Source organism: Mustelus asterias, chromosome 23 (genome assembly GCF_964213995.1).
Source record: "Mustelus asterias chromosome 23, sMusAst1.hap1.1, whole genome shotgun sequence".
Classification (NCBI taxonomy): domain Eukaryota; kingdom Metazoa; phylum Chordata; class Chondrichthyes; order Carcharhiniformes; family Triakidae; genus Mustelus; species Mustelus asterias.
In genome coordinates, this window is record NC_135823.1 from 53,274,637 (window position 1) to 53,291,832 (window position 17,196).

General features: G+C 43.6%; 1 protein-coding gene across 2 annotated transcripts in view; it reads right to left on the reverse strand.

Moving 5' to 3' along the window:
- Positions 1-4,855, reverse strand: part of prkar1b (protein kinase, cAMP-dependent, regulatory, type I, beta) — a 162,329-nt gene extending 157,474 nt beyond the window's left edge. Inside the window, exons 1-2 of one of the 2 annotated variants that reach the window (XM_078240640.1) lie at positions 4,736-4,855; positions 4,202-4,379 (exon numbers count right to left, since the gene is read on the reverse strand). In XM_078240640.1, coding sequence (XP_078096766.1) covers positions 4,202-4,369 — 168 coding nt within the window. In that variant the 5' untranslated portion in view covers positions 4,370-4,379; positions 4,736-4,855. Of the gene's footprint in view, positions 1-4,201; positions 4,380-4,621 lie in introns of both variants that reach the window. The other variant, XM_078240641.1, reaches the window with a different exon arrangement.
- Between the last annotated feature and the right edge of the window lie 12,341 nt (positions 4,856-17,196).

Here is a 17,196-nt window from a genome sequence, read left to right on the forward strand (position 1 = left end):
TACAGCTTTGGAGATACAAATTTGGGTGAAAAGGAATACCAAAGTACAAAATAAGAACATAAGAACATAAGAAATAGGAGCAGGAGTAGGCCATCTAACCCCTCGAGTCTGCCCCGCCATTCAATAAGATCATGGCTGATCTGAAGTGGATCAGTTCCACTTGCCCGCCTGATCCCTATAACCCCTAATTCCCTTACCGATCAGGAATCCATCTATCTGTGATTTAAACATATTCAACGAGGTAGCCTCCACCACTTCAGTGGGCAGAGAATTCCAGAGATTCACCACCCTCTGAGAGAAGTTCCTCCTCAACTCTGTCCTAAACTGACCCCCCTTTATTTTGAGGCTGTGCCCTCTAGTTCTAGTTTCCTTTCTAAGTGGAAAGAATCTCTCCATCTCTACCCTATCCAGCCTCTTCATTATCTTATAGGTCTCTAAATTCCAACGAGTAAAAACCCAATCTGCTCAGTCTCTCCTCATAATCAACACCCCTCATCTCTGGTATCAACCTGGTGAACCTTCTCTGCACTCCCTCCAAGGCCAATATATCCTTCCACAAATAAGGGGACCAATACTGCACACAGTATTCCAGCTGCGGCCTCACCAATGCCCTGTACAGATGCAGCAAGACATCTCTGCTTTTATATTCTATCCCCCTTGTTACTAAAAGTAACGGCACAGATTCACAAGGTCATAAAGCAAACCAAGCACTTAAGCTTTATGTCCAGAGGGATAGATTTGAAAAGTAGGGAAGTTATACCAAACCTGTATTGAAACTTGGTCATATTGCATTTAAAATACTTTGTAGTCGCCATATTAATATTAATTATTCGTTAAGGGCAGCATGGTGGCTAGCATTGCTGCCTCACAGCTCCAGGGACCTAGGTTCGATTCCCGGCTTGGGTCACTGTCTGTGAACAGTCTGCATGTTCTCCCCGTGTCTGCTCCGGGTTCCTCCCACAGTTCAAAGATGTGCAGGTTAGGTGCATTGGCCATGCTAAATTGCCCCTTAGTGTCCCCGGATGCATAAATTAGAGGGATCAGCAGGGTAAATATGTGGGGTTATGTGGATAGGGTCTGGGTAGGATTGTTGTCGGTGCAGACTCAATGGGCCGAATGGTCTCCTTCTGCACTGTAGGGTTTCTATGATTAATAAAAGGACATGGAGGCACTGGAGAGGGTAGAGAGTGGACTTTTAAATACAATCCCAGAAATGCATAGGTATACATAGGGAAGGATTGAAAGGCTTTATCTTTTGCAAAAGGCCTTGAAGTTTAGTTTTTAAATGTCACAAGTAAGCTTACATTAACACTGCAATGGAGTTACACTGAAAATCCCCAAGTCTCCACACTCCAGCGCCTGTTCGGGTACACAGAAAGAATTTAAAATGGCTAATGCACCTAACTAGCACGTCTTTCGGACTGTGGGAGGAAACCAGCGCACCCGGAGAAATTCCACGCAGACACGGGGAGAACGTGCCGACTCCGCACGGACAGTGACCCAAGCCGGGAATCGAACGCAGGTCCCTAGCGCTATGAGGCAGCAGTGTTAACTTTTTAAAAATGAGAAGTTTTGACAGAGTTGAAATGTTTTCTCTTGTGGGGAGGAGCATAATGAGAGGACACCAATATAAGATAGTCACCAAGAAACCCAACAGGGAATTTAAAAGAAACTTATTTACGTAAATATTGGTGAGAAAGTGGAATTCGCTACCACAGGGAATGGATGAAGCAAATTGTATCAATGCATTTACGGAGAAGTTAGGTAATAATGCAAGCAAGAGGGGAATAGAGGATCACATTGGTAGATTTGGTGGAGTAAGTTGGGTGGAGGTTCAAGTGGAGCATAATCACCACAATGGACTGGTTGGGTCAAATGGCCTATGTTGGTGCTGTTTATACCAAGCATCTAATAGAATCCTCTGCAAGTATTTTACATTTTTGAATCACGCGTTCAGCTGGACATCTAACTCATTTTGTTTAAATTTTACATCCTGCCACTCAGCTAGAACTGTGATTCAAATAGTGGTGAAGTCCAATAGTCAGCACTTCCTCCATTTCATTAAAAACTAGAGGTAAGCCTACTTTTGCACAATCAACCTTTATGGAAGAACTCTTTTCAAAAGTAGATCCCTAGGAATGCATCAAATAGCAAATGGTCAGTATGCCTAGGTGATCACCAGGTAAAATATAATCCAATAATTCAGGTGACTTTGTCTATTACAAACATCTGAACACAAAAGAGAACATAATGTTAAAATTCAATCATTTTCTGTCAATGCTATGAGTCATGCAGATCCCAGACCAGTCTCGTCAAAGTTAAAATTAACCCCAATTTAGGGGATAAATGTCTGATTTAAAAGAAACTAAATATCTAAATAGGTGGGAAATCTGTGTTCTATTGCATGAACTGGCATGTTGAAGAGGTCCACATTCTGCAGGCAATTTTCAAAAGTAGACAGTTTCTCAAAGGATTTGAGGACGAAGGTTTTGGGCAAGAGTTACAATGAAGAACTTTTCTTATGCAGCGAGTAGTAATGACCTGGAACTCACTGCCTACAAGGATGGTGGTGGTGGCAGCAGAGACAATTAACAATTTCAAAACAAAATTGGATAAGCACTTGAGGGGAATAAACTTCAGGATCATGGGAATAGAGCATGAAAATGGGATTCACTGGATTGCTATACAGAGAACTGGCATAGGCCACCGTATGGACTCCTTCTTGCTGTAATGACATTATCACAATAATGACATTTTAAATGTCTTTTTAGGATGCATCCATTTTGAAAAATGAAAGATCGTGGTGCTTTAAGGGAGAATCCAGAGCTATTGGTCATGAAATACCACCTTTATATCAAAGTAAACAGCTCAGGATGAAGTGTCAGAAGACAATGAGCCAAAGATCTGCCTTAAGACAGCACTCATGAAATGGAATGATCAAAGCATTAAGTACCACTAGGTCAAAATATCATAAAACACACGTCTGAATCTAATCATTAATAGCTTCTAGTTCAGCAAAAAGGTGAATTAAATGTTACGTGGCAGCAAACTTTGCCACATTACATGGCAACATTTTCATGAGCATGTTACCATCTGTCTGGCGAGGGGAAAATAAAAGTTTGATGATGGAATAAACAAGAATAACTTGAATAAATGTAGCACTTTAACTAAAACATCCCAAGGCATTTCATAAACCTTGATATTTGACCACATAGAGATATTAAGTCAGATGGTTAAAAGCTTGGTCAAACAGGTAAGTTTTAAGGAGCAACCCAGGAGAGGAGAGAGGATGAGAGACAGAGAGGTTTAAAGGGCTGGAATCAAATAAACAGATAAAAAGACACTTGCTTGATATATTGTACGATGCAGGTGAAGTGGTGTAATTTTTTCCAAGTAATAATTGATTTGATACCAGGAAATGGAGAATCTGCCGTATATAGTAATGAAACAAGGAATTGGAATGGGGTGAAGTAACCATGGCAAGGTGCAGAATCTTCTGCAAAATTGTGGGGTGGCACGGTAGCATAGTGGTTAGCACTGCTGCTTCACAGCTCCAGGGACCTGGGTTCAATTCTTGGCTTGGGTCACTGTCTGTGTGGAGTTTGCACATTCTCCTCGTGTCTGCGTGGGTTTCCTCCGGGTGCTCCGGTTTCCACCCACAGTCCAAAGATGTGCGGGTTAGGTTGATTGGCCAGGTTAAAAATTGCCCCTTAGAGTCCTGAGATGTGTAGGTTAGAGGGATTAGTGGGTACATATGTGGGGGTAGGGCCTGGGTGGGATTGTGGTCGGTGCAGACTCGATGGGCCGAATGGCCTCCTTCTGCACTGTAGTGTTTCTATAATTTCTTTTTTAAAAATTAGCTGCATCATATTTTAAACTATTGATCATTAAGCTTTGTGTTTACAGCTGTTGACATGAAGCAAAATGCATTTTTAAAATTTATCTCTTAGTGGTTCGGCAGAGATGTCAAAGATTTGCTGAACCTCAAAAGTCACTGTGTACATTGATGTCTACAGGACCAAAAGATGCCAGTGGTCACAGAGACATCACTCACGCCAACAAGCAACTGCCACTGTTTCAATAAAGAAACACAACAATACTATTTGCAATAACCCAGACGCTGGAAAAATAACAATTAAAATAAAACTAACCTTCCTCCCAAATAAAACTAAATTTAAAGGAAGCAGTTTTTTTGTATCACCTTTTCCAGTTTGTCAAAGTATTCCTTCAGGAACTTCATTGGACGGTCAGGTTTGGCAATGCAGAGGCTGACGATACATTCCTTCAGGATTTGCTGGATGTTGTGTTTTTGGACGTAAACTTCACATCCCTTCAAGCTCTCGTCTTCCTCCATATTTGAAGACGCCATATTTCAACAGCTTGTTTCAATATATTTTTTTTAAAAATGACAAGAAATTGATTATTTTTTTTGCTGCCCTCTCCTCCCTCAAACGGCCACAACAATGATAACACATTAGCTGATTAATTAATGAGGGATGGGGGTGAAGTGTCAGTGCTCATGTCAAGCATGGCGATGGTGTTATTGGGAAGTGATGGTGATGCCGCTTGGCTGGCGGCGGTTGATGGTTCAGGCGTTTCAAACAGGTAGGCTGGACCTCACCTGGCCGCCTCGCGCCTGGCCTGACTCGGGTTGGCCCCGCCCCCTCCTCTCCAGGTGATGCCGCGATCCCCCCCCGCAGCGCGAGCCCCCAGCTGCAGCCAGGTTGTTACTCACTCTGTCCAAAAGCCCCCGTGCGCCGCTCGCTCCCTCTCGTCCCGCGCGCCCGCCACCTAAGCGCGCGCCTTGAACAGCGCCTTCCCGCGCCTGCGCGCGCGTACCACCACCCACGGTTCCGCAACCCTGAGCCGAGAGTGCGCATGCGCGCTTCACCCTGCCTGTCAATCAAAACCTCCTCTCGGGTCCCTCTTTGTGCTGTCTCCTCTGCGGGAGAGGGAGGCTGGGCCTGGGACTACCTCCCTCCTTAGTGTGCAGCACGCACACTATTGTAGCAGAAAAATGCATATGCCGTACTGCGAATGCTGCAATTCATCTGAAATAAAGTGAAAGCAGATTTTATTTTGGAAGGGGCGAAATCACAACGAGAAAATTCAACAAGCATCCTGAGAAAGGCACCAGTTATGATTCAGCTGCATTGACTTGTGCTGGTGGCGCATTTTCAATCTTGGGGAAATGGGAAAGGGTGAATGCACACCAGGCAGATGCGGAAGACTTTGGAATGGATGCTTTTGATCATTAATATCATTGTTGTACTTTTTGATTGGATTTATTATTGTCGCATGTACTAGTATACAATGAAAAGGATTGTTTCTTGCACACTATACAGACAAAGCATACCATTCACAGAGAAGGAAAGGAGAGCGTGCAGAATGTAGTGTTACGGTCATACCTAGGGTATAGAGAAAGATCAACTTAGTGCGAGGTAGGTCCACTCAAAAGTCTGATGGCAGCAGGAAAGAAGCTGTTCTTGAGTCGGTTGATACATGATCTCTCAGACTTTTGTATCTTTTTCCTGACGGAAGAAGGTGGAAGAGAGTATAACCGGGGTGCGTGGGGTCCTTGATTACACTGGCTGCTTTTCCCAGGCAGCAGGAAGTGTAGATAGAGTCAATGGATGGGAGGTTGGTTTGCGTGATGGACTGGGCTTCGTTCAGGATCCTTTGTAGTTTCTTGTGGTCTTGGACAGAGCAGGAGCCATACCAAGCTGTGATGCAACCAGAAAGAATGCTTTCTATGGTGCATCTGTAAAAGTTAGAGTTGTAGCGCACATGTCAAATTTCCTTAGCCTCCTGAGAAAGTAGAGGCATTGGTCGGCTTTCTTAACTATAGCATGGCATGGAGGGACCAGGACAGGTTGTTAATGATCTGGACACCTCAAAACTTGAAGTTCTCAACCATTTCCATTTCATCCCCCTTGATGTAGACAGGGGCATGTCCTCCACTACACTTCCTGAAGGTAATGACTATCTTTTTCATTTTGTTGACATTGAGGGAGAGATTATTGTCGTTGCACCAGTTCACCAGATTTTCTATCTCTTTCCTGTACTCCGCCTCATCATTGTTTGAGATCCAACCCACTGCGGTGCTGTCATCAGCAAATTTGAAAATCAAGTTGGAGGGGAATTTGGCCACACAGTAAGGGGCTGAGTACACAGCCTTGTGGGCACCGGTGTTGAGGATGATCGTGGAGGAGTTGTTATTGCCTGTCCTTACTGATTGTGGTCTGTGGGTTAGGAAGTCTAGGATCCGGTCGCTGAGGGAGGAGCTGAGCCCCAGACCACTGAATTTGGAGATGAGTTTTGTCGGAATAATGGTGTTGAAAGCTGAATTGTAGTCAATTAACACCTCTAATTCTCACTGGGATTAAATGCATCACAATACACAAATCTTCATTGCCACTCTGCACTGGCATCGGTGGGAGAGGAAGGAGGAGGGCAATTGGGGCTGGTCATCCGGCAGGGGGCAGTCAGGGCTGGCTATGGGGGGTCGGTTTGTGGCTGGCCATCATGGAGGGTAGATTGGGACTAGGGGTGCAGGGGCTGGCCAATGGGGGGGTGGCAGGAAGGCCGGTGATCGGGGGTAGTGTTGGGAGGCCAGCGATCGGAAGGGGTTCGGGGATAAACAGGAGGCCAACGATCGGGAGGCCGGCAATGTGTGGAGGGGGTCAGTGCGCATGCACTGATCTCGGCACTGACAGATTGGCGCATGCACAATTTCCCTTTGTAGCCTCCTTTTGTCCCCTTCATGTCTTACTTTCTTATCTATCTTTATATCATCAACAAATTTAATAAATATACTATCAGTCCTACATCTAACTCATTTATATAAATTGTTAAAAGTTGAGGCACCAGCACTGATCCTGTGGCATGCCATTTGTTACATCTTGCCAACCAGGGAACCATTTATGTCTATGTTTGTTTCCTGTTAGCTAGCCAATCTTCCATCCATGCCAATGATATGAGCTTTTATTTTTCACAATAACCTTTGATGGAGCACTATGTCAAATGCCTTCTGGAAATCTAAGTTCCCTTTTATTCATAGTATCTGTTACTTCCTAAAATATCTTGAATTGGTTAAACATGACTTCCCTCTCACAAAACCATGTTGACTCTGCCTGATTACTTTCAATTTTTCCACGTGCCCTGCTATAACATAGAGTAAGAAGTTTAACAACACCAGGTTAAAGTCCAACAGGTTTATTTGGTAGCAAAAGCCACACAAGCTTTCGGAGCTGCAAGCCCCTTCTTCAGGTGAGTGGGAATTCTGTTCACAAACAGAGCATATAAAGACACAACCTCAATTTACATGAATAATGGTTGGAATGCGAATACTTACAACTAATCAAGTCTTTAAGAAACAAAACAATGTGAGTGGAGAGAGCATCAAGACAGGCTAAAAAGATGTGTATTGTCTCCAGACAAGACAGCCAGTGAAACTCTGTGGGGGTTACAAATAGCGTGCCATGAACCCAATATCCCGGTTGAGGCCGTCCTCGTGTGTGCGGAACTTGGCTATCAGTTTCTGCTCAGCGACTCTGCGCCGTCGTGTGTCGCGAAGGCCGCCTTGGAGAACGCTTACCCGAATATCAGAGGCCGAATGCCCGTGACCGCTGAAGTGCTCCCCAACAGGAAGAGAACAGTCTTGCCTGGTGATTGTCGAGCGGTGTTCGTTCATCCGTTGTCACAGCGTCTGCATAGTTTCCCCAATGTACCATGCCTCGGGTGTAAGTATTCGCATTCCAACCATTATTCATGTAAATTGAGGTTGTGTCTTTATATGCTCTGTTTGTGAACAGAATTCCCACTCACCTGAAGAAGGGGCTTGCAGCTCCAAAAGCTTGTGTGGCTTTTGCTACCAAATAAACCTGTTGGACTTTAACCTGGTGTTGTTAAACTTCTTACTGTGTTTACCCCAGTCCAACGCCGACATCTCCACATCTTGAATAACATAGAGTCACAGAGGTTTACAGCGTGGAAACAGGCCCTTTGGCCCAACATGTCCATGCCGCCCTTTTCTTTTTAAACCCCTAAGCTAGCCCCAATTTGGCCCATATCCCTCTATACCCGTCTTACCTATGTAACTGTCTAAATGCTTTTTAAAAGACAACATTGTACCCGCCTCTACTACGACCTCTGGCAACTTGTTCCAAACACTCACCACCCTCTGTGTGAAAGAATTGCCCCTCTGGATCCTTTTGTATCTCTCCCCTCTCACCTTAAACCTATGCCCTCTAGTTTTAGACTCCCCTACCTTTGGGAAAAGATATTGACTTTCTAGCTGATCTATGCCCCTCATTATTTTATAGACCTCTATTAGATCACCCCTAAGCCTCCCATGCTCCAGAGAAAAAAGTCCCAGTCTATCCAGCCTCTCCTTATAACTCAAACCATCAAGTCCCAGTAGCATCCTAGTCGATCTCTTCTGCACTCTTTCTAGTTTAATAATATCCTTTCTATAATAGGGTGACCAGAACTTTCACAGTATTCCAAGTGTGGCCTTACCAATGTCTTGTACAACTTCAACAAGACGTCCCAACTTTTGTATTCAATGTTCTGACCAATGAAACCAAGCATGCTGAATACATTCTTTACCACTCTGTTCACCTGTGACTCCATTTTCAAGGAGCGATGAACATGTACCTCTGGATCCCTTTGTTCTGTAACTCTCCCCAACGCCCGATCATTAACTGAGGAAGTCCTGCCCTGGTTCAGTCTACCAAAACGCATCACCTCTCATTTATCTAAATTAAACTCCATCTGCCATGCATCAGCCCCCTGGCCGAATTGATCAAGATCCCATTGCAATCGAGATAACCTTCTTCACTGTCCACTATGCCACCAATCTTGGTGTCATCTGCAAACTTACTAACCATGCCTCCTATATTCTCATCCAAATCATTAATGACAAATAACAGTGGACCCAGCACTGATCCCTGAAGCACACCGTTGGTCACAGGCCTTCAGTTTGAAAAACAACCCTCTACATCCACCCTCTGGCTTGTCATCAAGCCAATTTTGTATCCATTTAGCTACCTCATCCCGGATCCCGTGAGGTTTAACCTTATGCAACAACCTACCATGTGGTACCTTGTCAAAGACCTGGCTAAAGTCCATGTAGACAACATCAACTGCACTGCCCTCATCTACCTTCTTGGTTATCCCTTCAAAAAACTCTGTCAAATTTGTGAGACATCTTTGATAATAGCTTCTAACATCTTTCCTAGGACAGATGTTAAGCTAGCTGGCCTTCAGTTTCCTGCTGTCTCCCTCCCTGTTTGAATAAAGGAGTTATATTTGCTATTTTCCCAGCAAATGGAACTTTGCCTGAATCTAGTGAGTTTTGAAAAACTAAAACCAATACATCAGCTATCTCCCAAGCCACTTCTTTTAAGACCTGAGGATGAAGTCCATCAGGGCCTGAGGACTTGTCCACTCACAGCTCCAACAATATGCTCAGTACCATTTCCCTGGTGATTGTCACTTTCATTAGATCCTCCCTCCCTTCCATTTCCTGATATACAACTATTTCTGGGATGTTCCTTGTATCCTCTATAGTGAAGACCAATGCAAAATACCTGTTCAATTCATCTCCCATCTCATTTTCCATTAATTCCCCAGACTCACTTTCTATAAGACCAATGCTCATTTTATTATCTCTTTTGTTCTTTAAATATCTATAGAAACTCTTACTGTTGTTTTCATATTTCTAGCTAGCTTTCTGTCATGCTATAATTTTTTTTCTTCCTTATCAATCTTTCAGTCATTCTTTGTTGATTTTTATATTCTGTCCAATCTTCTGACCTGCCACACACCTTTACCCAATTATGATTGAACCAGGGCAGGACTTACTCAGTTAATGGTAGGGCGTTGGGGAGAGTTACAGAACAAAGAGATCTAGGGGTACATGTTCATAGCTCCTTGAAAGTGGAGTCACAGGTGGACAGAGTGGTGAAGAAAGCATTCGGCATATTTGGTTTCATCGGTCAGAACATTGAATACAGGAGCTGGGACGTCTTGTTGAAGTTGTACAAGACATTGGTAAGGCCACACTTGGAATACTGTGTGCAATTCTGATCACCCCATTATAGAAAGGATATTATTAAACTAGAAAGGCTAGAATGCTACCGGGACTTGATGGTTTAAGTTATAAGGAGAGGCTGGATAGACTGGGACTTTTTTCTCTGGAGCGTAGGCAGCTGAGGGGTGACCTTATAGAGGTCTATAAAATAATGAGGGGCATAGACAAGGTAGATAGTCAATATCTTTTCCCAAAGGTAGGGGAGTCTAAAACTAGAGGTCATAGGTTTAAGGTGAGAGGGGAGAGATACAAAAGTGTCCAGAGGGGCAATTTTTTCACACAGAGGGTGGTGAGTGTCTGGAACAAGCTGCCAGACGTAGTAGTAGAGGCGGGTACAATTTGATCTTTTAAAAAGCATTTAGATAGTTACATGGGTACGATGGGTATCGAGGGATTTGGGCCAAATGCGGGCAATTGGGATTAGCTTAGGGGTTTAAAAAAAAATAAGGGCGGCATGGACAAGTTGGGCCGAAGGGCCTGTTTCCATGCTGTAAACCTCTATGACTCTAAGACTCTATGTGCTTTTTTAAAAGTTTGATACCATCTTTAACTTTTTTAGTCAACCACAAATGGTGTTGTCCTTGGAATTTTTATTTCTCATTGGAATGTATCAATCCTCTGTATTCTGAAATTTCCCCCTAAATGTCTACCACTGCATCTTTATTGACCTATTCTGTAACCTAATTTGCCAGTTCACTTTAACCAGCTGTTTTCATGCCCTCATAATTGCCCTTATTTAAGTTTTAAAAATTAGTCTTAGACCCACTCTTCTCTCCCTGAAACTGAATGTAAAATCATATTATGATAATTTCTACCTTGGGGTGTCTTGACTATGAAGTTATTGATTAAACCTATATCATTGCACAGTACCAGGTCTAGCATAGCCTGCTCTTTGGTTGGTGCCACAATTTACTGTTCTAAGAAACTATCCCAAAAACATTCCATGCATTATTTGTCTCGGCTACCTTTGCCCATCTGATTTTTTCCAGTTCATATGTTGATTAAAATTCCCCATGATTATTACTATACCTTTCTGACAAGCTCCCATTGTTTCCTCCTTGAGACCTTGAACTACCATATGGTTACTGTTAGGGAGCCTATACGCCACTCCCACACGTGACTTGTCTTTATCATTTTTCATCTCTACCCAAACCACTTCTACATCTTGTTTTCCTTAACATAGGTCTTCCCTTTCTATTGTGCTAATACCATCCTTAATTAAGAGAGCCACCCCTCCACCTTTTCCTAGATTCCTATCCTTCCTAAATGTCATGAACCCTCCAATATTCAGTTCCCAATCTATGTCATCCTGCAGTCATGTCTCTATAAATAGCTATCAGATTGTGCTTATTTATTTTACTTTTAATTAATTCATGGGATGTGGGCATCGCTGGCTAGGCCAGCATTTATTGCCCATATCTAATTGTCTTTGAGAAGGTGGTGGTGAGCTGCCTACTTGAACTGTTGTAGGTGTACCCACAGTGCTTTAAGGGAGGGAGTTCCAGGATTTTGGCCCAGCAACAGTGAAAGAATGGTGATACAGTTCCAAGTCATGATGGTGAATGGCTTGGAGGGGTACATTTTAAAAATTCATTCATGGGAAATGAGCGTCGCTGGCTGGCCAGTATTTATTGCCCATCCCTACTTGCCCTTGAGAAGGTGGTGATAAGCTGTCTTCTTGAATCGCTGCAGTTCATGTTCTGTGGGTTGACCCACAATGCCATTAGTGAGGGAATTCCAGGATTTTGTGAAGGAACAGCGATATATTTCCAATTCAGGAGGGTGAGTGGCTTGGAGGGGAACTTCCAGGTGGTAGTCTGCCCATTTATCTACTGCCCTTGTCTTTCTAGATGGAAGTGGTCGTGGGTTTGGAAGATGTTCTCTAAGGGTCTTTGGTGAATTGCTGCAGTGCATTTTGTAGATAGTACACACTGCTGCCACTGAGCGTTGGTGGTGGAGGGATTGAATGTTCGTAGATGTGGTGCCAATCAAGCGGGCAGTTTTGTCCTGGATGGTGTCAAGCTTCTTGAGTGTTGTTGGAGCTGCACCCATCCAGCCAAGTGGGGACTATTCCAACACATTCCTGATTTGTGCTTTGTAGATGGGGGATAGGCTTTGGGGAGTCAGTCTGGGAACACTTCTAGGTGTTCCCATATGTCTGCTGCTCTTGTCCTTCTAGACGGTAGTGGTTGTGGGCTTGGAAGGTGCTGCCTAAGGAGCCAAAAGGTTCTTACCTAGATCTATCTACATCATTAATACTTACATGGACTACGATGACTGGATTGTCCTCCTCCCATTGCAAATTCCTCTCCAGTCCTTAGCAGATGCTCTGAACCTTGGCACCGGAGAGGCAACTAAGCCTTCTGGACTCTCACTCTTTATTGCAGGGAATATTTTCAATCCCCCTGACCATGCTGCCCCCTACTACCACTACATTCCTTTTTGCTCTCTGCATTTGGATGACTTCTGTACCATGGTGCCTTGGTCAGTCAGCTTATCCCCCCTGAAGCCCCCACTCTCATCCAAATTAGCTGAGAAATCTCAATCCTTTAGACAATGGCAATAGCCCACCCTTACCTGCCTCACTCTCAGTCACACCTTTCTATCTGTGTGACTTCCTCCTGGTACAAAGCATTCCCCATCACCTAATGTATTGCAGTGTCTGCAGCTCAGCCTCTAGCTCCATGACTCTGAGCTGAAGCTCCTCAAGCCACAAACACTGCAGACATGTTTGCTCTGGATAACACTGGCATCCAGGAGCTCCCACATGCTGCAGCCATGGTACATCACCTGTCCTGCCATCATTAATGTGTTTTAATTGACTCCTTAATTCTATTTTTCATTTTTTAAATTTGCCTTTTATTAAACCTACCCACAATTCCTATACTATTTTAAACCTTACGACTAGAATAGACCTTGACCACTTACCAGATACCCACCAAACAGTTAACTGCTTTCCCTGTGGTAGAATAAGAACCAACTCCTACAGAGTGAAAAGGTTAAAAACAGATGGAGCACTGGAGGAATACAGAGAAAGTAGAAAAGAACTCAAACAGGGAGTTAGAAGGGCAAAAAGGGGTCACGAAATGTCCTTGGCAGACAGGATTAAGGAGAATCCTAAGGCATTTTATACAGATGTTAGGAACAAGAGGGTTGTTAGGGAAAGAATCGGACCTCTCAGGGACAAAGAGGGGAATTATGCTTAGAACCAAAGGAAGTAGGAGAGATCCTAAACGAATACTTTGCATCAGTATTCACAAAGGAGAGGGACATGTTGACTGGTAGTATCTCAGAGAGATGTGTTGACCCGTTAGAAAAAATCTCAATTACAAGGGAGGAAGTGTTAGGTTTTTTAGGAAACATTAAGACAGACAAGTCCCAGGGCCAGATGGCATCTATCCTAGACTCCTCAGGGAGGCAAGAGATGAAATTGCTGGGCCTCTAACAGAAATCTTTGTCTCTTCACTGGACACAGGTGAGGTCCCAGAGGATTGGAGGATAGCAAATGTGGTCCCGTTATTTAAGAAGGGTAGCAAGGATAACCCGGGTAATTATAGGCCGGTGGGCTTGACGTCCATGGTAGGGAAATTGTTGGAGAAGATTCTTAGAGATAGGATATATGCGCATTTAGAACTGAATAATCTCATTAGCGATAGACAGCATGGTTTTGTACGAGGGAGGTCATGCCTCACAAATTTGGTTGAGTTTTTTGAGGAGGTGACAAAAACAATTGACGAGGGAAGGGCTGTGGATGTCGTCTATATGGATTTTAGTAAAGCGTTTGACAAGGTCCCTCATGGCAGGCTGGTGCAAAAGGGTAAATCTCACGGGATAAAAGGTGAGCTAGCTAGATGGGTGGAGAACTGGCTTAGCCATAGAAGTCATGATGTGGAGATGCCGGCGTTGGACTGGGGTAAACACAGTAAGAAGTTTAACAACACCAGGTTAAAGTCCAACAGGTTTATTTGGTAGCAAAAGCCACACAAGCTTTCGGAGCTCCAAGCCCCTTCTTCAGGTGAGTGGGAATTCTGTTCACAAACAGGGCATATAAAGACACAGACTCAATTTACATGAATAATGTAACACCAGGTTAAAGTCCAACAGGTTTGTAACACCAGGTTAAAGTCCAACAGGTTTATTCATTATTTATATTATTCATGTAAATTGAGTCTGTGTCTTTATATGCCCTGTTTGTGAACAGAATTCCCACTCACCTGAAGAAGGGGCTTGGAGCTCCGAAAGCTTGTGTGGCTTTTGCTACCAAATAAACCTGTTGGACTTTAACCTGGTGTTGTTAAACTTCTTACTGTGTTTAGCCATAGAAGACAGAGGGTAACAGTAGAGGGGTCTTTTTCCGATTGGAGGTCTGTGACTAGTGGTGTTCCGCAGGGCTCTGTACTGGGACCTCTGCTGTTTGTGATATATATAAATGATTTGGAGGAAGATGTAGCTGGTGTGATCAGTAAGTTTACGGACGACACAAAGATTGCTGGAGTTGCGGAAAGTGATGAACATTGTCAGAGAATACAGCAGGATATAGATAGGCTGGAACATTGGGCGGAGAAATGGCAGATGGAATTTAATCCAGATAAATGTGAAGCGATGCATTTTGGTAGATCTAATGTAAGGGGGAGCTATACAATAAATGGCAAAAACATCAGGAGTATAGACACACAGAGGGACCTAGGTGTACAAGTCCACAGATCCTTAAAGGTGGCAGCACAGGTGGAGAGGGTGGTCAGGAAGGCATATGGCATGCTTGCCTTTGTTGGACGGGGCATAGAATATAAAAGTTGGCATATGATGTTGCTGTATAGAACGTTGGTTAGGCCACATTTGGAATACTGCGTCCAGTTCTGGTCGCCACACTACCAGAAGGACGTGGAGGCTTTGGAGAGAGTACAGAAAAGGTTTACCAGGATGTTGCCTGGTGTGGAGGGTATTAGCTTTGAGGAGAGATTGGGTAAACTGGGGTTGTTCTCCCTGGAAAGACGGACGATGAGGGGCGATCTAATAGAGGTCTATAAAATTATGAAGGGCATAGATAGGGTGAACAGTGGGAAGCTTTTTCCCAGGTCGGAGGTGACGAACACAAGGGGTCATGGATTCAAGGTGAGGGGAGCAAGGTTCAACACAGATGTCAGGGGGACGTATTTTACACAGAGGGTGGTGGGGGCCTGGAATGCACTGCCAAGCAAGGTGATTGAGGCGGACACGCTGGGATCGTTTAAGACTTATCTAGATAGCCACATGAACAGACAGGGAATAGAGGGATACAAACGAATGGTCTAGTTGGGCACATGAGCGGCGCAGGCTTGGAGGGCCGAAGGGCCTGTTCCTGTGCTGTTTTGTTCTTTGTTAGCCAAAGCAAAGGGATAGGAACACTTCCCTTCCTCGCCTAACTCTCCTTCTCACCAAAATCCTCAGTTCCAAACAGCACTTGTTTTTCAAATAATTTATAATGGTCTGAATAATATACTTGCCTGCCTTTCTAATTAAGGGCAGTTTGACGTAAATGAAAGAATTTTTAAAAACCTTCTAAATGCAGTGATCTTGTGCAAATATACACTTAACAGCAGTAGAGTTTTCGATAGTGTCGTGGCCACTATGTATCCCTCAACCAACATCATACTTTCGAATGAACTTACCTCACACTAAGTTGATCTTTCTCTACACCCTAGCTATGACCATAACACTACATCCTGCACTCTCTCCTTTCCTTCTCTATGAACGGTATGGCGTGCAAGAAACAATACTTTCCACTGTATACTAATACATGTGACAATGATAAATCAAATCAAATCATGAATAGATTATCTGGTCATTAGCACATTGTTGGTTTGTGGGATCTTGCCTTGTGCAAATTGGCTGACGCTCTTCTAGCTTTAAAACAGCGACGACACTTCAAAGGTACTCCAGTTGGCTGTAATTCATTTTGGGATGTCCTGAGGCTGTGAAAGGCACAATTAGATATCCAAGTTTTCTTTCTTCACAAAGCCAGAGTAGACAATTTGAAATCAGCCTTGATATGGGTTAGTTTGTATTCTCACAATATATTCTTTGTGGGAATTCATCTTTTGGAAAAAGGAGTTAAAGTGCACATAACAGGTCACTTTGATTCACGCACTAAATTCATATGAATTTATTCATGATGACAACCCCCACGGTGAGATTAGAGTAGAATCAACAATTGAAATGCAGGCAGACCACACAGCGCGACAGAGCTGTCTGCCACTGGATTTGGTCATTTGCATAGATCTTGTGTTTGAAATGCCATACTGTTAGCAATGGGTGTCTGAACAAAAGCAAGCCCCTGACATACATTGAAATGCTATTGGAAATAAATTGCATTAGTGTGGCTTTCATCAGTAGACACTCATGACCTTTCACAGTCAGTCACAATAGCCAGTGAGTAACTTTGGCCCCAGTTGGGGAAAACATAGTAATAGGATACTAATTTGTCACCGAACACTGACACTTGACCTTGAATGAAATGCAGCAATATATGTTTATATCCCGACACACAGTATTTTAGTGCATTGTAGACAAATCACAGTGCAAGCAATGTATCTTGTTATAAAATAATAACACGGCTAATTTCATCTTTTAAAAAAAATGGAAATGCTGGCAAAACAAAAGTTTCTGTCCATCTCCCTGTCCACTTTGAGGTTGAAACAGACTGCTCACCACCTTGGCATTCTATTTGACCCTCAGCTGTGTTTCTGACCCCATAGCTTCTCCATCAGCAAGACTGCTTAGTTCCATCACTGTAATATTGTCTGTGTGCTCTCCTGTTTCAGTTGCTTCTGAATCCTTCATTTAGGCATTCGTTACCTTGGTTATCCCAATGCTCTTCCTGGCCAATCTTCCACCCTTTGCAAACTTGAGCTCGCTCAAAACGGGGCAGCCTGGCTCCCACACATCAGGTTAAAGTCCAACAGGTTTATTTGGTAGCACAAGCCACTAGCTTTCGGAGCGCTGCCCTTTCATCAGGTGAGTGGGAGTTCTGTTCACGAACAGGGCATATAAAGACACAAACTCAATTTACAAAATAATGGTTGGAATGCGAGTCTTTACAGGTAATCAAGTCTTAAAGGTAC